Source organism: Aulonocara stuartgranti (genome assembly GCF_965226115.1).
Source record: "Aulonocara stuartgranti genome assembly, chromosome: 4".
Classification (NCBI taxonomy): domain Eukaryota; kingdom Metazoa; phylum Chordata; class Actinopteri; order Cichliformes; family Cichlidae; genus Aulonocara; species Aulonocara stuartgranti.
This window is the reverse complement of record NC_138942.1, coordinates 31,557,756-31,578,007: the sequence shown is the minus strand read 5'-3', so window position 1 is coordinate 31,578,007 and position 20,252 is coordinate 31,557,756. Positions and strand designations below refer to the sequence as shown.

At 42.4% G+C, this 20,252-nt stretch overlaps 2 protein-coding genes across 4 annotated transcripts; one reads left to right on the top strand and one right to left on the bottom strand.

The window, feature by feature from the left end:
• Positions 1 to 8,952: 8,952 nt before the first annotated feature.
• Positions 8,953 to 10,518, bottom strand: timm29 (translocase of inner mitochondrial membrane 29). The gene is given in 3 exon segments (XM_082529605.1): positions 8,953 to 9,330; positions 9,332 to 9,915; positions 10,300 to 10,518. Coding segments are annotated over 3 exon segments (732 nt in total). The 5' UTR covers positions 10,406 to 10,518; the 3' UTR covers positions 8,953 to 9,288.
• yipf2 (Yip1 domain family, member 2) lies at positions 9,984 to 16,331 on the top strand. Of its 3 annotated transcripts, none has more exons than XM_082529604.1 (9): positions 9,984 to 10,005; positions 12,005 to 12,070; positions 13,104 to 13,258; positions 13,341 to 13,421; positions 13,521 to 13,608; positions 14,054 to 14,170; positions 14,258 to 14,424; positions 14,794 to 14,976; positions 15,061 to 16,331. In XM_082529604.1, exons 2-9 carry the CDS (start codon positions 12,040 to 12,042, stop codon positions 15,154 to 15,156), a joined length of 918 nt encoding a protein of 305 aa, XP_082385730.1. In that variant the 5' UTR covers positions 9,984 to 10,005; positions 12,005 to 12,039; the 3' UTR covers positions 15,157 to 16,331. The 3 variants fall into 3 exon arrangements, with proteins under 3 accessions (XP_082385730.1, XP_082385729.1, XP_082385728.1); XM_082529603.1 differs by lacking the exon at positions 9,984 to 10,005 and adding an exon at positions 11,514 to 11,612; XM_082529602.1 differs by lacking the exon at positions 9,984 to 10,005 and adding an exon at positions 11,526 to 11,852.
• Positions 16,332 to 20,252: the final 3,921 nt, after the last annotated feature.

Genomic DNA, 20,252 nt, shown 5'->3' with positions numbered 1-20,252 from the left:
AAGATAAGTGAGGGTGTAGATCGTTTCTACAGAGGCTATATAAAGTGCTAGTGGTTGTGAGTGGTGGTTCAGTCCATGTTATTATTGTGTTTGAGGGTACAGTTGTCCATTGTGGGTGTGTGTATGTTCAGTCCATGAGTTTAACGTGGGTCAGATGTCAGGAGGCAGGAGTCTGACAGCTGTGGGGAAGAAGCTGTTCCGGTACCTGGTGGTCTTAGTCCGGAGGCTCCTGTGGCGCCTCCCAGAGGGCAGGAGGGTGAAGAGTCCATGTGATGGGTGACTGGGGTCTTTGATGATTTTCCCAGCCCTTTTCAGACACCGCTTCCTGTAGATGTCTTTTATGGCAGGAAGTGGTGCTCCGGCGATGCGCTGGGCAGTTTTCACGACCCTCTGCAACGCCTTCCGGTCCGAGGCAGAGCAGTTCCCGTACCAGACTGTTATACAGTTGGTCAGGATGCTCTCGATGGTGCAGCGATAGAAGTTCACCAGGATGTCTGAGGACAGGTGGTTCTTCAGTCCTCAAGAAGAAGAGGCGCTGGTGAGCCTTCTTGACCAGCTTGGAGCAGTTGGTCGTCCAGGTGAGATCCTCGGAGATGTGGACTCCCAGGAACTTGAAGCTGCTCACACGCTCCACAGCCGTCCCCTTAATGTGGATGGGTGGATGTGGGTCAGCATTCCTCCTGTAGTCCACGATGAGCTCCTTGGTCTTCTCGGTGTTAAGCAGCAGGTTGTTTCTGTCGCACCACTCAGCCAGACGATCCACCTCCTCCCTGTAGGCGGCCTCATCGTTGTCACTGATGAGGCCAATCACCGTGGTGTCATCTGCAAACTTAATGATGGTGTTGGAACCATCAGCAGGTCTGCAGTCGTGGGTGAAGAGGGAGTAGAGGAAAGGGCTCATCACCAGAGATGGGCAGTAACGCGTTACTTGTAACGCGTTACTGTAATCTGATTACTTTTTTCAAGTAACGAGTAAAGTAAGGGATTACTATTGCAAAATCGGTAATTAGATTACCGTTACTTTCCCGTAGGAACGCTGCGTTACTGCGTTACTAAAACCGTGATTTTTTTTGCGAGAATGTCTCATGACAGTGACGTAAGCAAGTGCGACGTTGGTGACAGCAGCTGTGTGCAGATCAACAATGGATAATATATCGAGTGCGGGAGAGAGTATGAGCTTGCAGCGTTTAAAGCGTGGAAGCACTGACCTTACTTTGAGTTTGATTCCATAAAAAGTGACAAAAACATTAGCGTCCATCGTGCGTGGGAAGAAAACTTCTTTTTACAGCGAAAAAAACCCCTAAACTTCCGAGCAAGCACCGAGTAGCTACGACGTGATGGGAAACTCACAGAGACACTCGCGCGGATTCTTCAACTGACCGCAGCACACCTGCACTAGGGTAACCCTCCGCCTACCCTGCTCCTGCTTTACAGGTGAAAATAGAGCAAAAGGACCGCTGAGTCTTTGACTTTATTTATTTTCTGCTGTGTTTTACTTGCATCTGTTTGAAAGACTGAGTGTAAACACAAAAAATATTTTATTTTATGTGCTGGAATGTGTAGAAAATAGGTTTAAATGTTAAACTAATTTATTCAAGTCAGAGAATGTTGCATATAATTAAATGTTTTGCTTGATGCATAAAGTTAAAAGATTAAAACTGATAAAACAAGTTAAAAAAAGAGACTTTTCCATTTGATTACATTTTGTATGATGGATTATGTAGAAAAAGTAGAATTGGGCTGAAAGATCTATCGTTTTATCACCTCTTCAGGTTGTAAATCGTGTTTTTAAAAAGTAACTAAGTAACTAAGTAACTAAGTAATTAATTACTTTTGAAAATAAGTAATCAGTAAAGTAATGGGATTACTTTTTGGGGGGAGTAATCAGTAATTAGTTACTGATTACTTTTTTCAAGTAACTTGACCAACACTGCTCATCACACAGCCTTGTGGTACACCGGTGTTCATTGTGATGGTAGATGAGCAGCGGTTATCCAGCCGGACATGTTGGGGGCGGTTGGTCAGGAAGTCCAGTAACCATTTGCAGATGAGGGAACTGATACCCAGGTCTGTCAGTTTCCTGATGAGTTGTGAGGGGTGGATTGTATTGAATGCTGAACTGAAGTCTATAAACAGCATTCTGGCGTAGGTGTTGTTGTTGTCCAGGTGTGAGAGGACAGAGTGCAGTGCGATGGAGACTGCATCCTCTGTGCTCCTGTTCCGGCGGTATGTGAATTGGTGGGGGTCCAGGGTGGGGGGGAGACAGGATTTGAAGTGTGCTAGGACCAGTCGCTCTAAGCACTTAGTGATGATGGGGGTGAGTGCTACTGGGCAGTAATCATTGAGGTAAGATGGGTTGGAGTTTTTGGGTATCGGGACGATGGAGGTGGATTTGAAGCAGGCCGGTACCACAGCGTGGGCCAAGGACAGATTGAATATGTCTGTGAGCACTCCTGCAAGCTCCCCAGAACACGCTCTGAGAACACGCCCGGGGATGCCATCAGGGCCTGCAGCCTTGTGGACATTGATCTTGCTCAGCACCGCTCCTACATCGGTGGGGGAGAGAGTCATAGGTTGGTGGTCTGGCATCATGTCTGCTTTGGTTGTGGTTGTGGGGTTCCCTCGCTCAAAACGAGCATAAAAGTTGTTGAGCTCGTTGAGGAAGGAGACATCAGAGGATGCGGGGGAGGGTTTGGTGGTCCTGTAGTCTGTGATGGTCTGGAGTCCTTGCCACATGCGTCGGGGGTTGGAGTTGGAGAAGTGTTCTTCTACCTTCTTTTTGTAATGGTGTTTGGCTTTTTTGATGCCCTTCTTTAGATTAGCCCTGGCTGTACTGTAGGCGTGTGCATCTCCTGACCTAAAGGCAGTGTTGCGGGCCTTCAGGAGGAGACGAACATCCCGGTTCATCCAAGGCTTCTGGTTGGGGTACATGGTGATCCGTTTCTGGGTGGTGACACTGTCTGTGGTTTTGGAGATGTAATCCAGTACAGATGAGGCGTACTGGTCCAGGTCTGTGTGGGTGAACATATTCCAGTCTGTGTTTTTAAATCTGTCCTGGAGCACTGCGTCTGTCCCCTCTGGCCACACTTTAATTGTCCTCACAGCAGGTTTCACACGTTGGATGAGTGGTGAATACCGAGGTGTGAGGAACAGGGAGAGATGGTCCGATTGTCCAATGTGGGGGAGGGGTGTGGCTTTGTAGGCTCCAGCCAGGTTGGAATACACATGGTCTTTAGGCATAAGAGCAACAAGGGTTTTCTTCACTTTTAAGTTGAGTGTAGATGGTGGTGTTCTATTAAAAACAGATTTTTAAAAAATATATTAATGTAAAAAAAAACTACTCACTGACCTAACCTACCACCAAATGTAGCTAAGTGAGTCTCAGAACATAACAAGGAGCAATGGAAGATGGTGACCTAGTCTGATCAATCGTGGTTTCCTGAACATCATTATGACATATGAGTGACTCATTTACTCCAGAGAGAGATCACAGCAGGATGCACTATTAACAGATGAATGCCAGTCAGCAAAGGAAACATGATGTTCTGAGTAATGCTTTCCTTGGTTCTGACATTTGTGTGGATGCTACTTTGAACCCCCTCATAGTGCTATGAGTAAACACTTGGAGAAGAGTGGGAAGGAAAAACTCACTTTTAACAGGAAAAAACCTAGAAACAGAAGTTAGCATTTTATCCCATAAGCTCATCAGGGAAGAGTTTAGTGAGGTCACGGACATGTTAGAAAAATGGTCTTTTTCCCATGGACTAAATACCTTTACTCCTTTTGAAGGTTATGTACACATGCATTTAACTTAACAGTATTTTCTGATCACCATGGCTTCTTTCAATAAGATAATGCGCCCTGTCACACTGCAAAATGTATTCATATTTTTAACTTCCAAATCTCAGGTCAGTCAAGCAGATATGGAGAGAAGGATCAGCTGGTAATGTCCTGTGGCTGACATTAAAGGACACAATTGAAGGTCTTGTCTGACCGATGTCCAGGTGAGTCAGAGGCTTTTTGGTGGCATGAAAGAGGCATAATATCAGACTTTTTTTTATAAATGTTGTGGTTGATCAGTCTATTTCAGTACATACATGAAAATCATGTAATAATAAGATGTAATTTCATACGTAAGAAAATAACTTCTACAGTTTTTCATTTTCGGAGTTTCGTCAATTCAGGCCAAGCAGACTGTTTGTGACTTCTGTACTTTGTATTGTAATGTGTCTTTGATCTGTCGTTGGTTCTGAAATTTCAAACATTATTGTAATAGCAATAATATTAGTTTAAATTGTGTAGTTTGACTCCATCAGCACCAACCAGTCACAGCCATCTTTACTTGTAGTTTCCTTTCCATTCTTCCTTTCTTCCACCCCTACAACTTCTCCCCACTCTCTCCACCGTGCTCTCTCCTTCCTTAGTTACATATTGATTAGGTCTCTCAGTGTGTGTATGTGCGTACGTGTGTGTGCATGTCTGTGTGTGTGTGTGTGTGTGTGTGTGTGTGTGTGTGTGTGTACATGCCTGGTCCTGCTGTGGTCAATGAGGTCAACATGGTGGCCAGACAGGCTTCTACCCCCCAACCCACCCACCCATTTTTGTTGTTTTTTCTCCCTGCCTTTTCCATCTCCTCCTGTTCTCCCTTTTACAGTCATCGAGTGTAGTTAGATAAACGCAACTTTGAAGGAGTCAGAAAAGATCTCAGTTGGTAGTAGCTGAAACCAAAAATAAGCACTTATCTTTGGTTAATTTCCTATATTACTAAATGTCAGTGTAGGAAAGTCAAGTTTCTGAATGCGTTTCAGACTGAAGTGAAACTGGAATACCACCACACATGAGTAGTAAAGGTCAAAAACTTGCATTTTTACAAGTTTCTTTGGACACAGGCAGACGATGTCCCTCTTTTCTTGCACTGGAAAAAAAGAGGCAGCCTGTTTTTCAAACACCACCTGACAGCAGCTGCCCTCACTGACCCTTTGGCCATCAGACTTGGTGTCTGAGTGGAGGAGGGGTCAGGATGGATGGGAGCCCTGGGGTCAATAGAGGACATAGGGCAAAGACGGAGGGAGAGCCACAAAGAGGAAACTCAAAAGGATGCAGCACGAGAGAGGGCAAAAGAGATAAAGCAGGGACGACATGGTGTGGTCAGTGCTCAGTGTGCAGATTTTATGATCTGATTTTATAATCTGAATACAAAATCAAGTTAAGTTCTTAATGAAGCAAACCACAAACATCTAAGAAAACTACAGTTTCTTAGGAGCTTATCCTCAGTCGCTCACTTAGTTGGCCAGTCCGTCACTTTGATCCAAAGTTAAATAGCTCAACAATTACTAGATGGACTAACATGAAGTTTTAGTTTTTCTTTTAGTTATTAGTTTTACAGACCATCTTCCCCATGCCATGGTGGAGGGCATTAGCTAAATGTGGTGACATTTCAGCTGGTTTTAATGTGTTTGGGTTTTGTTTTTGACATGTTCATTACCAGTCTCCACAGAGAGGTGACCCCCAGTGAGTGCTTTGACAACAGTGGGAAGGAAAAACTCCCCTTTAACAGGAAGAAACGTCAAGCAGAACGAGGCTCGTGGAGAGTCAGCCATCTGCCGTGATCAGTGTGGAGGGAGGGGAGGAAGACAGGACAAAAAGCATGTTGTGGAAGAGAGCCAGAGATTAATAATAATATAATATGGGGTGGCTGTAGCTCAGGTGGCAGAGCAGGTCAGCCACTAATCAGAAGGTCGGTGGTTCGATCCCAGGCTGCCTCCTGGCTGCATGCCAACTATCCTTGGGCAAGATACTAACCCTGTGTTTGCCTACTGGTGGTGGTCAGAGGGCCCGGTGGCGCCTGTGTCCAGCAGCCTCGCCTCTGTCAGTGCGCCCCAGGGCAGCTGTGGCTACAATGTAGCTTGCCATCACCAGTGTGTGAATGACTGAATGTAGTGTGAAGCGCTTTGGGGTCCTTAAGGACTAGAAAAGCACTATACAAATGCAGGCCATTTACCATTTCAATAACTCATTAAATGATTAACTACAAAGTGGTGTATTTAATGTATGCTGTAGTTCCATTAAACTATTGGTCAGACTAACTGTTTGTCCTGTATTTATGCTAAGCTAACTTTAGCTGTTCAATTAAATATATTTTACAGTTCCACATAAATATATTATTGAAATGCTACATTTAAACTAGATGGTACCAGGCTCATAATTATTTTGAACTAGAGCACCCTCTGGTGGCAAAATCCAAACATGAACACCAGTGTAGTCCTTAGACTGCAAATTGAGCAGAAATCCAATAGCAACAACTTAGAAAACCAGCTGACCCGTGGCCTGTGACTCCCTCAGCATGGCATCTGATAGCCCTTGCTACAGGGTCACAGTAGTGACATCATGGGTCACCTCATTGTGGTGCAGTCTCTTTCCTGTGGTTAGGTTATCAGTGTGAGGGGTCAGACTCATTCTCCTTCTCAGGGGTGTCAACTGAACTGCTAAGACGTACTGTAATTGCTTTGGCCGTGTGACAGTGCAGGCAGCATTGCTGCACAGTATACAACCTTATTAGCAACATAAATGTTAATGCATTATAAGGTGCAGGTTATGATGATAAGGTGTGGTGTGTATAGGAATACAAAGTCCGTTTGTGTTAGCTACATATCATTAAGACCTGTTTACATCCACACCACCAATGTGAGTTTGTTATGGGTGAATGCAGAGGGCTTCACATCGTCTGTTTAGAATTCCCCAGTAACTTAACATATTTTTGGATTGTGGGAAGAAGTCTGAGTAACTAGAGAGAGTTCATAGAAACAACACAGAAGGCCCCCAGCTGGTTCTTGCATTTAAACCAAGGCCCTCTGTACTGTGCAGCAATAGTACTAACCACAACCTATGTAGAATCTTAAACACAGTAATTCTTTATTTACTTATGGTCCTCAGTGTGAGCTGGTCAAATATCGCCAATTTTATGGTTGGTAGTTCAATCCCTTCAGTCTGCATGCTGAAAAAGCTTGTCCCTTCTTCATCGTGAAGAAGAAGTGTAATTATTAGATTGAAAGAAAACTGATGTTGAAAAAGGTGCTTGAGATGAGTGAGATGTGTTATGGAAGAACTGTCCCATTTCTATTCTAGTTCTGAAAAAACAGGCTTTCTTGAAAATGCTTTAGCGGGTGCTTGAACAATCTTTCTCCAGTCTTTCAAAGTTTTTCTTTCAACAACACTGGCTAGTTTTTTAGGACAGTTTAATCCAGTCCTATATCTCTCCATTTTCAGAGGAATGTTTTTCGTTTGGTAAACTACTCAGCACTGACTTGTAAATGGCCTGTATTTGTAAAGCGCTTTACACTACATTCAATCATCCACACATTCACACTGGTGATGGCAAGCTACATTGTAGCCACAGCTGCCCTGGGGCGCACTGACAGAGGCGAGGCTGCCAGACACTGGCGCCACCAGTAGGCAACGGGTGAAGTCTCTTGCCCAAGGACACAACGTCCGAGACTGTCAGGGCCGGGGGCTTGAATCGGCAACCTTCCGATTAAAAGGCGAACTGCCAACTCTTGAGCCACGATCGCCCCATACTTATAAATCATTCAAACATATAAAAGGAACAAAAATCAAGGGGTGAGCTAGTATTGTGTTTACATATAAGGGACAACTTAGCAAAGAACCAGTTTTAAAATGCAAGTTTAGGCATTTTTTTCAAACACCTCATTAGTTCCAGCTTCTTTAGTTGAATTGATGAAAAATGCCAAAGAGAGGACGTTTTGACAGGCATAGAGTTGTATTTTTTGCACCAAAAGCTGTTAGCTGAAAATGTGAGTGTATCTTTTTAAAAAAGAAAAGAGGAAACTGGAAAAATGGAAGACAAATGAAGAGGATTAAATACTATCTATAGCAGGTGAAAAGTATCTGAAAGGCATGTTCTTAAGAAACAGGAGTGAAGAAAAATCCAGCAAAGATCCACAATTTACTCTTCACCAAGATCTCAACAGAAACGGTCTCACTGGAACAGAAGTGGTGAAGAAGTGCAAACAGGGAGAGACCAGGGTTTGCTAAATTACATAAGAACTGGAAAAAACTGAGCGACAAGTTCATAAGGGGACTGATGAATTTAACGATGTTCACAGGTTCTCATTAAGAGGAAAGTATTTTCAGTCAAGTATTAAAAACAAGCCTTATATTCAAATGCATTTGTTATTTCTTCCAATTGATGTTAAGCAAGAACAAAAGGGTCTGTAATTCCCAAATAGTTAACTTCATATTTATGTTAAACCCCTTGAATTACATTTGAATCACCTTAATCACATCTTCTTAGTTTGATTTAAATCCACTGCACAGAGACCAAATTACCAACACCTCTGGACCTAACTGTAGGTTCCACAGACCTCACCAAGACTTCAGATTCACTGGAGTTTTGCAGGGTTTTTTCCCCTTTTGTTTTAATCGTTTTTCTCTCTACATTGCTTGGTTATGTGTGGATAACCAGGTAGCTGAGAAGAAATACTAGTCATTTTTTTTTATATTAATAGTGTGACTAATAATCGTTTATAAGCACATAAGCTTCATTTTATCTCAATTTTCATGTTTTGTTCAGAGTGTACAGCCAATTGTACACTCTGTTCATTGTATTTCCAAATTATGCAGCTCTGTACCTCCTCACTACATCGCAGCGTTGCAGTTTTACCTCCACTTTTTTGCTACAAAATACTTTTCAGACTTGAGGATTTTGCAATAAAAGTTTTGTTCAGTGGGAATCTATTATCACCTCTGGTCATTAGCAGTTATGGTTACGTTTCAAAACTACCATTCTCAAGTTTTACTGCAACTAGATGTAAGAAAAGGTTGTATTTGCAGCAGTGCAGTTCTTTTCCTTTATCTTTGTTATAATTAAATACAACAATAGCATTTGTGCTTTCAAAAACTCTACAGTCACACACAAAATCCACAACAGCCATGTCAGTCTGATTAGTGATGACAGATCTTTAATAATCACCCAGAGTTCATATCAGTGCGTCACATCCAGATCAAATGCAAATCTCATGTTACACCTTAACATCTGTAAATAACTGACAGACTCGTTGTCACATGGTTCACAGTATAAATTATATACAACATTTTCTGTAAGAAAACAAAAACATGTCAGAAGGAATTTAAGCGTTTCCTTTTACTTTGATGTTTCCTCTGTCTCAGCGGCAGAATCATCATTTGGTCAGCTGAGATTGGTGTGAGTGTGTGTGTGTGTGTACACAGTCAGGCTTCTGTCCCGCTGTGTGAGTGCGAGGCTGCTCCTCTTCACTTTTCTTTCTGTCTGTCTACCACTTTAGTTTTTGTCTCCCTTGTCCTCCACGCTCACTGGTAACCACGAATCTCTGTGCAACTTCTCATTCCTTTCCACCTCCTTGACGCTGGGTGTTGACGTTACCTGCATGTGCACCGGCAATTGCTTGAATTCATCCTCGTTCACGTCATAGTCCTTCATCTTTGAGCTAAGGATCCACCAGTTGCCAGCAAAGCCAATGTCCAACACCCGCTGAGGGATCTCCCTCCAGGGTACTGACAAGTTAGAGCACTGGGCTTCATACAGCATGGCGTCCGGGTCGTAGTCAGCGTAGTACACCACAGACAGAAGACCCAGGCTGGCATGGCGGAGGCGGCCCTCATTACGGAGCTTCACCAGACTCTGTACATGGACATCAGAGATGCCGCTGCGGATCCAAGGGGACAGCAGTCCCAGCTGGTTGGAACGTTTCAGCAGGGCGTCGTCGAAGGACAAGCGGTCAGGTTTGGTGTAGAAGCAGGCCCAGGCACCGCCCAACAGCGTCACATACACTGATGTTCGGAGTGGTCTCTCCCAGGCGCCAACTACCGCCTCTCTGCACGCTTCTTTGTAGTCAGAGAGCAGGCTGCGACACCACACACCTGTAGGGAGCAGAGGACGAAAAACTAAGCCTGGATGTAAACCACCTCTCCTCATGACAAAAAAAAAAAAACACTGGCCGGCTGCAGGAGGTGAGAGGAGTCAGGTGACCTAATCACCATCTATTTATGACGTTATCACACCAACAACCCAATTCAGCGGCATATAGTTGTTAGGAGGATTAAAAAACTCTATACTGTATCACCGTTTTTGTCATGCAACCAACATGCACAAAGACTAGCAGAATAATGCGTTTAAAATGGTCATTTAAGCAATTAAAATTACTGGGACTGTTTCCGTTATAATAAGCTATGTTTACCACTGAGCTGGCCGTTAACCCCCTTGCTATCCAGCTAACGTGGCTAACCCGTGCCTCAGTTCCTCACCTACTTTGCTGTTTTTCAGCCGCTCCCAGCGGCTCGCTGTGCCCGGAGGCGCCGCTGCTTCCACCGCAGAGCTGAACATCATCCTCGCTACACGAAACGAGGCCATTTTAACGACTCTTCTGCACTAAAGACTCTTAACCTTCATGCAGAATTGACATTTTAACTAGTGACAGGGACCTCACATGAAGTCAAAATGGCAGCTACTTCTTTTTTGTTGGTTGACAGCTAACAAAAAGGTTTATTACCGCCATCTACTGGGCTGGAGTGGTGGTGCGAGACTCCAGAAAGAATTAGCCTACAAATACACACCCTGCTACCATAAATTACATTTCATCTCTGCTTACAATTTCTGTCTCTCTTTATAACTCAAAAATGCTGCTGTCCCACCATTAATAATTCTTTCCAATAACTGCCAATAACTTCTACACCCCCTTGTTTCCGTGTTTTAGTTTGATCATTTCTCTAGCTTTCCTATTTAACAGGAAAGCTAGAGAAATGATCTAGCTTTCCTGTTAAATAGGAAAGCTATTTAACAGCTTTCCTGTTCCCCTTTCCCTTTGGCACTGAGCAAATTATATTTCCCTGATATGCACATGCAGTTGATCATCAGTTGATTATTTTTCCCTTTTCTTATTGTCTTGCTTTGGTACATTTTCCCTGTATAGTCTATGAATGGCTTTAGTTTGCCCCTGTGGCCCATCTTTGCTGCCATTTATTTCTTATTTTCAATACTTTTAATGCTTTTACTACTGCTATTACTACTACTTCTTTATCTTCCAGCTGGTCCCTTTACGGGTCATCACAATAGATCATCTGCTTCCATCTCCCCCAATCCCTTGCATGCTCGTCTGTCTCACCAACCCCCTTTATGTCCTCCCTCACTACACTTGCACCTTCTTTTTGCCTGGCAGCTCCACCTTCAGCATCCTTTGTCCGATATATTATCCACCCTATCAAACTCTTCTCAACCTTGCTTCTCTTACTTGGTCTCCAAACTGCTCAGAAATCTTACCATGTTCACTTCTGACCGCCGACAGCTCCACTAGACACGATAGAGGGTCTCACTCCCTTGCGTGAACCCTTCCTTTCGTTCTTGTTGCTATCCTCCTGTCACAAATCACCCCTGACACTCATCTCCATCCGCTCCACCGTGCCTGCACTCTCTTGTGTTTTTTGTAACGTTAGAACCTTTCAAATAAAGTTATTTTGAAGAGCGCTTCCACGTGACAGCTTTGTTTACGCGGTGACGTGTACCGGAAGCTGTGTTAAAATGACTCCAGTATCAGCAGGACCTGTAAGGCTGTGAAAGACAGGTGTTAGCATTGTAATGTTATTAATGTCTAGCATTTTATTAAGTCCGCACAGACGCTGTTGTAATATATTAACCTTATCTTTATTTACAATTTAAATATTAGCTAGTCGTAGGATTCGCTGTCTCTGCTGAGTGGTTGATATTACGCCATTCAATATCATCATTATCAGCAGCAAGGTCCTGCTGAGCAGCGAGGACAGACTGCCAAGACATATTTCACCTCTCTGGTTATTACATTTTGGTACGTTTCACCTGTTCTTATCGGATTTTAAAGCGTCAAAATTGAATATTTTTATATTATACATTAACTGTAAACTTCAAGTGGTTCTCTTGTCGGTGAACTAACAGATGTTCGACATAGCATTTCTTTACTAACGTTCATTTTTCTCTCAGCTCTTGCATGAAGTTACTGGTTGTCCATTGGAGACATGGCTAGTCCAAACAACCTACAGTTTCAAGGTAAATGTGACAGAATCTTTAAAGGAGATATAGGTTGTAAATTTCTGCTTGTTTTGTTCTGCCTGGGTTTCTTTGTGTCACGTGTTAGTTCCAGGTAGGTAGTTGGGAGATCTGTTTTACGCAGAAACCAAGCTGTCGTGTCCACGTGAATCAGAAAACTGGACTCTCCCCTTACCTAGGGGTTTTAATTGGCTGTAAAAGGGTTTATACTGCAGTGACCATGCAGAGCACATAGTACAGTACTCTGAATCACGAAATCGCCCTGAAAACGTTGAAAAAAAATATTGTTGATTGCAAACCATCTACTAAAGGACAAATAGCGACATCTGCTTGCCATACTCTGCTATCGCAGTCGTATGTAAAGATGCTCTTCCTGCTTCCTTGTAATTTCTTTTACTTTCATGTAACATTGTGTAGATTGCACGGGCGATTATGGGTCAGATTGCAGGAAAATTATGCTTGTTTTCATTTGCATAATATGCATGGATGTATTGAACATCCTGCTGATTTATGACACACAGTGAGTTCCAGTGTATTCTGTGTCAAATACTAAGTCTTTTCTCTGACCTACTAAACGGCATGCTAGCATGGCTATTGAAACACCTTCATGGTGTGTTGGTAACTTCTCTTACTGCTTGTTTTCTAGTCTTATTCAATAAAGTGTGTGTTTTAAAAACCTTTAACAGAAAGTCTGTCTCTCTGTGAGGCAGGCTGATACCAACACTATGTAATCTAAAGCAGCACAACACTGCTGTTGAATAAAATGAAACAAGGTATGGAAGCTTCTTGCAGGAAGTTGTGTTCTTTGTCAGATAATATCATTAAAACAGGACCGGTCCGGTTCAGTGACATCAATTAGGAAACCATAGACAGAAACTGAGATCGCTTTTTCAGTAACAGTTTGTAAATATGCTTTTAAATCCTCTCAAGTTTGACATTTTAACATGAAATCTATGGGAATTTAGTCCCTGTGGGAGTGCTGATCAGAAGAACTGCGCTTACCGGACTGCCTTTTGCCCATGTGCGTCCATAGAGTTTGAAGAAGCAGCAGAGCTGCTATCGGCAGACCCTGGAGCCTCCACACTCAGTATGTCGGGCTCAAACACCCCCAACACAACAGCATCAGCAGGAGAAGATGTAAAGCTGGACCTATCTGAGGACGAGGAGGGTCAGCAAGAGAGTTCAGAGGTAAAAAAGTTGTGTGGACCACGAATAAAGTTTGAGTTTCTACTTTGAGTGCATATCAGCTGATAGACATCTGTGCTTCCAGCTGTTAGGAGGGCAGAAACCAAGTGGTGGCTTCTGGACCTTTGAGTATTATCAGTCTTTCTTTGATGTGGACACAATGCAGGTATGCCTGACATCTACCTGACACTTTGTCTACACATAAAGTCTTTGTCAGTCAGTTTGAAGTTACGTGTTTCTTTTGTTTGACCCTATCATGATGCAGGTGCTGGACAGAGTGAAGGGGTCAGTGATGCCACAGCCTGGGAGAAACTTCATCAAATACTACCTTAGGAGTAACCCAGATCTGTATGGTAAGTGGAAGAAGACACATTTAATTATTAAACTGTATTACAGGAAGAACATATTTTGCACTGTGCCTTGTCTTATGGGGGGCATGTAAGTAGATTTTTGGTAGGGGAAATTAGATTCTAGCTATGCCTGAAGATGAGTCGTAGGTGGGTAGGTAGGAGATTAAGGGCCAGATTACTGTTGGTTTGCACCAAGGTAAGCCTCTTTTTAATCCTAAACGTGTTTAATGTCTCATGGTCTTTATTATCTTATTGAATGTATCAGTTAATTCATGTGATTCAGGCATTTCTGATACATGTTAAAAAGCTGTTCAGGTGTCACTTATTGTCATTCCAGCTTTAACTGTTTGTTGCCCATAGGTTCAAAGGATCAACAAAGTGTCCATCAATTTTTTGACATTGATGAATTAGAAGATGAATGCACTCATATAAGTGTGCGTTTGTGCAGGTCCCTTCTGGATTTGTGTCACACTGGTGTTTTCTGTGGTGATTAGTGGGAACCTGTCCACCTTCCTTGCTGAGCAGAAAAACCCCACCTTCCACTACAGACCACAGTTCCACAGAGGTTAGTGCTGCACACGGTCTCAGTTTGACTCTGTGTCACTGTAGCACACTGGATCTGCATAGCTCTGTCTTGTTTCTCTGCCTTTAGTGACAATTGCTGCAGTAGTGATCTTTATGTATGCCTGGCTGGTGCCGATCGGGCTGTGGGGTTTTTTGACCTGGAGGCAAGGGGCCGAGAGGCAGATTGGAGGCTATTCTTTCCTGGAGACTGTGTGTGTTTACGGCTACTCGCTCTTTATCTATATCCCCACCTCTGTGAGTACATCTGTGGTGTTTACAGGTTTAATAAGTTGTATAAATGATCTCACCCATGATACATGATATACATGTATAATATAGCTCACATTTTCGGAAACCTCTGATGTCATTCTCTATGTAACTTGCCGTAATGTTAAAACTCACCTGTGGTTCTTCATTTGAATGAGTGCAGAGGTCTGTTCTGCCCAATGTTTTGAGTATTTTTGAAGAATAACATGTTCTGTCTGAATAATTCATTTAAGGTTTTGATTGGCAGCTGTGGCCCAGGCCACTGCCAAAAGGAAAGGTCAAACTTTGGTAAATTTCAACAAAAACCAAAGCAGAAACAATAATTAGCTGAATAAAAGGTCACCCTGTCACCTTCAGGTTTTGTGGATAATACCATATGACTGGCTGCACTGGATGCTGATCCTAATTGCCATGGTGATCTCAGGCTCAGTCCTGGTCCTCACCTTCTGGCCCGTTGTCCGTGATGACACCAAGGTGACGGCGGTGGCTACAGTAGTGACCATAGTGGTTTTGCACACACTGCTGGCAGTTGGCTGTAAGGTCGGTGAGCTGCGTGGATCTCAGATGTATGGAAGGACACCTTTACATTGAACCAGATACTCAATCTCCTCTCTTTTCTTCTAGCTCTACTTCTTTCACGCAGAAACATCCCCACCAACAGCTCTTCCTACTACCTCAACTCTCCACAATCACACAACGCTGGCCTTCAAAACCGACTGACCAACACCGAGGAGCAGCAGGGAAATGAAGACCGTCTTTTTTGACAGATCGAAAACGACTAGACTGGAGGAGACGGTGTTGATTATCACCACGGTGTGATTCACTTAATGCTTCATGGATAAAGTGCTGGGACGGTTGTGTGTATGTGCGTGTGTGTTTCGTTTGTCTAACTTATCCTGGGGTGGTTCATCTGTATTTCTACTGTGACTGATGTTTCATGATGTGGTGGATTGAGCAGTCCTTCTTTAACACTGTGACTTCCACTCATTTCATGATGTCGTAAAGGACGCAGGAAGACACTACAAAAGCTAATACATAAAACAATGTCACTCCTACTAATTTATCCTTATGACACATCACACGGACAACAACCAGATTTTTCAAGTTTAAAATGATTAGGTTAATGAGAATGCCCTAAATGTCTAATTTCTCATATAAATACACTTTGTGGCTTGTGGTCAACCCTGTGGGCTCATAGATGGAATTATGCGTGGCTCTGCACAAGAGTTTAAACATTGTTCAACAGCTGTTTTACAAAGCTCCGAATGTTATAATTGATATTATTAGATGACAATGATTGATTTGTTGGTGTGTACATCACTTTAATTTTAGAAGCAGGGGTATGCCCCCCTCCCTGCATCCGCTCTACACGTACAGATACATAGAAAAGGGACAATAATGGGGTATTTGTGTATTAAACATGTAGTGATACTGCCCTTAAGACACTGTTAGATGCTCTCAAGTCAAGCAATCTCTGAACTGTAAAGCTGCGGACTGGTCAAAAGATGATTGTAAAATAAAATAGAGTTTATGTGGTTCTGCCGGAAGAATATACATGTTTAGGTTGGCTCTAACTTATTAGTTATTCTATCACAAACTGAAACTCCAGCTGCTGCTTCTCTGCCACGTGGAAATGTAGTTTACCGTTTTCACTCACAACACTGACTCCCTGAATTTGCTTCAGTCGGATGTGCAGAAAAGAGTTTATTGAACCTGCAAAGGGACTCCAGCACATCACCGCCACTCTTCAGTCTTCAGTCACAGAATGACCTCAGCTGCTTTACTTGCATAGACAGTTCAGTGTAAAATGAAGAAAGGGTTGATGGATGTAGAGCTATTTATTTCCTACTGTGAACCCAGGTAGGGTTGTATTAATAAACGGATTCTCTACTCCAGATTGTTTGGATCTTATTACTGTTCCAATCTTTGATCACTCACAGCTGAAAAGGATTACAAGGTTTGCAGTTGAGCGATGTGAATCACCTTAAGCAACTTCAAAGATTGACTTGAACTAGGTCCCTTATGTGACAGGAAGACTAGAGACATGGCTTTGGTTCAGACTTGATGTCTAACACAGATCTTCAGACATTTGTCTAGATTTGTTTTTTTCTCAACATACTTCATTCTGACCTGGTTTCAGGATGAATTTGACCTACTTTGACTTTGTGTTAGTGAAATGATTTGAGAAGATGCTTGACTGCTTTAAAGCTCAACTTCGACTTCTTTCAATTTAAGATTTTTGTTTTGTAAATATTCAGAATTAAATTGAGATAATCCATCATCGTGATATACACTATTCCCATTCCAGGTACATTGTAACAGCAAACCCTGCTGAAACCATATACCAAAAATGTAACCTGACATGCATCTCCTGAGAAATGTAACTACATCTCGTCATCAGTGCACATCTGCAGTGGATCATCGGACTCCATCTCACCCTATCCCTAGCCTCCCTTTCTTCTGTCACACCAGCCCTCCTCATGTCCTCCTCTACATCCATGAACCTTTCTGCAATCTTCCCTTTTCTCTCATGTACTCATTTCTAATCTTGTCCCAATGAAAATCCTACCAACTTCACCTTTGCCTGCAGTCTTTATGTCAGTGTCACCATCTTCAAACCATCATAGCAGGTCTCTCAACAGTCTTGTAAACCTGTCTCCATACATTCTGCAATCTCTTCTTCGCCTGTCTCGTGCACTGTTCGTTGCTTTGGGTGGTTGACCCCAGGTATTTAAAGTCATCCACCTTAATCAGTCTACTCCTCTTCTTTCCAGAGCATGCTTCCACCTCTCCAGGTTCTCTTCCGTCCGCCTTCTGTTCTCACTACAGATCACTATGTCTGCAAACATCAATCCATGCAGACTCTTGTTGGCCTAATCCATCAACTTGTCTGTCATTATTGGAAATAAGAAGGGACACATCTTTTTCGTATGTACTCCATTTTCAGAATCTCAAAAGTAACAGGACAAAATAACAATTTGAATCACAAGGATTGTTTTTGAGCCTGATGCTAATATTTAGAATAACAAATCCCATGTATTTTTACTCTTTCCCCTTGTCATCCAGAGCTACGTGAGAGGAGGTTTTTGCTGACTCCATCAGCCTCGTGATCATCTTAACGCCTACTACATCTGAGTCAGAAAGCAGCCTTCCCACATTCAGATAAAGAATAAATAACACTGCAGGATTGCAGTGGAGAGACGGGACCAGATTAAACTTGCTGCCCTTGCACTACCCAGACTATGGATCTCTCACACACACACGATAAACTGTACTTTATTTACTTAAAACAGGCTTTCCTGGAACAGAGCACAATAATAATATTAGAAATAATAGGCCCCGCTTACACCGAGTGAACCACAGGAGTCTGTATGTTAAGCAGAATATTAGTAACGCATACAGACTATGAATACAACTGAATAGTTGTGAATGCATTTTACGCTCGTGCATTCACAACTATTAAAACCAGCTCCATTAAGAAAAACAAGGTAGATAAGAGAGCGGGACCAGTATGTGTACACTGTTCTTCATCAAGTAAACATTAAATGCACTACAGAAGAGTTTTCTTTTTGTTTTTTGTCTCTGTCCATTTTCTCAATTCTTTCTCATCTTCTCCCATATGGAAAAGATATTTATAAATCTTATCAAGTTTGTATCTGTCTTGTGTGAAACTTGTATGAAAAGCAGACAAGAGTGAAAACAGACATAAGAAACCTTGAAAAATTATATAAATGAAACTTGTATGTTTTGGATACTTACTAATACAATATATGAAAGTAATGAGAAAGTGGCCACTTTCATGAGTAAATCATATAAACCTTACATGATTTGCTATATGAAGCAAGCCAAAGCCGATGCAAGTTTTTCCTATTTCTTTTCCATTTGAGCTTATCAACAAAAAAATGTATGATCGCAACTTTAGCTCATATTTCAAACAATATTTCTTGTGCTGGTAAATTTAGGGTCATCACAGCAGATCATCTGCTTCAAGCTGATTCTATCCTTTGCATCCTCCAAGGTCACACCAACCCTCTGTGTGCTCTTCTTCATTACATCCATGAATCTTCTGTGGTCTTCCTCCTCTCTGACAGTTGTGTCTCGTCTCTCTAACTTTTGTCTCCAAGGTGGAAAAACTGATGAGTCCCTCTGATATGTTAATTTCTAATCCTGTCCATTCTGGTCACTCCCCAATAAAAATCTTAACATCGCTACCTCCAGCTCAGCCTAATTTTTAAGCCATATTTCGCACCAGGCTTCACTACCATCTTGCAAACCTTCCCTTTCACTCTTGCCATAAACCTCAGCTCAGAGGCAATCCCACCCTAACGTTCAACCCTCCATCATGTCCCTAAACAGGATCACTTCTGGCTCAGAGAAACCATCATGATGGTGGCCTTAAGGCTTTAACATGGGGAGTGCCAAAATGAATGTAATCTTTTATTTACAGCGTGTCTGGACTGGGTGAATGTCCCTCTCCCTCCTCTGTCCAACCAGAAATGTGTATGCAGACTCACTTAAGCCTGCATAAGCCAGCTTAACTAAGAGCTACAGTTGGGTGAATGAAAGCGAAATTGTTTTGTTTTTTAAATCAATAAATAAACTTCTAGACCTCTTGAAAGTACAGAAACAAACAAGGAAACTAGTTCCACAGAAGAAAGACCTGACAGCTAAAACATGTTTCCTATTCCACTAACATCCCTTCCCCCTCAGGTAACCTGCACCCTGAGGGGGAAGTGCTCTGTTAGAACAAGGTACTATGCGATCTTTAAGACAAGACAAGGCCTGATTGTTCAAGATTTCGTATGTGAGGAGGTTTTTAAACTGGATTCTTGATTTAACAGTTAGCCAAATAACACACTGAAGGAAAACTCCTAAAAATGGCTTCATGGATAAAGAAAGTTGGGTATCATCCGTCTAGTGATGAAAGTGTTTGAAGTTTTCTTTCTAACAGGATCATCAAAGGGAAGCACGTGTAATTTTACAAGCAACAGTCCAGAGAGCGTAACTCCATGGAACGTTTTGTGCAACTCCCATTTACATCTATAAACTGTAATCTTTTTGACAGATATGATTCAAACCGTTTCTACTAATCTCTGTTTAAATGTGAGATGCCCTAACTTTACAGAAGGCTTTGGGGGGTTTTTTGTTTTGTTTTTTAAAAAATAGCATTTGGAAAAAGAAAAAAAAAAAGAAAAGAAAGAAAAAAAAAAACACCCAACCTTTTTTCCAGACCAGAGAAAGATCTAAATCAGGGGTGTCAAACTCCAGGCCTCGAGTCCTGCACGGTTTTAGATCTCACCCTATGTCAACGCACCTGATTCAAATGATAAGTTCATTACCAGGCTTCTGGAGAACTTCAAGACATGTTGGGGAGGTCATTCAGCCATTTAAATCAGCCGTGTTAGATCAAGGACACATCTAAAACCTGCAGGACACCAGCCCTCGAGGCCTGGAGTTCGACAACTGTGCTCTAAATGGAGTGCAATCCCAGTTCCACCTACAATTTTATAAATTTAAACGCTTTATGATCTCAGTAAGTACGGCTCTCATCTTTAATTACACCTAGCTACCCAATTGAATTTGGAGTGGCTGGTATTTTTATTATGGCTATTGGAACAGCATTGTACCAGTGAGTCTAGGAGAAACCACCCAAACCGTTGTCCTTAACACTTACCTCAAGTACAAACACCTCAGTGTGGATTTCCTCAATACTGTACCTCTCAAACTCTCTTCATTTTCCCACAGCTTGGCTGAAAACACTTACATATAAACACATGCATGTTCAGAACACTGCTGGAGATTAGAAACATTTGTGA

Coding starts and splice junctions, on each gene's coding strand:
- yipf2 (XM_082529604.1), top strand. CDS start 12,040: ATGGCTAGTCCAAACAACCTACAGTTTCAAG. Junction 13,259..13,340: donor GTCAGCAAGAGAGTTCAGAG/GTAAAAAAGTTG, acceptor CTGTGCTTCCAG/CTGTTAGGAGGGCAGAAACC. Junction 14,977..15,060: donor TGCTGGCAGTTGGCTGTAAG/GTCGGTGAGCTG, acceptor CTTTTCTTCTAG/CTCTACTTCTTTCACGCAGA.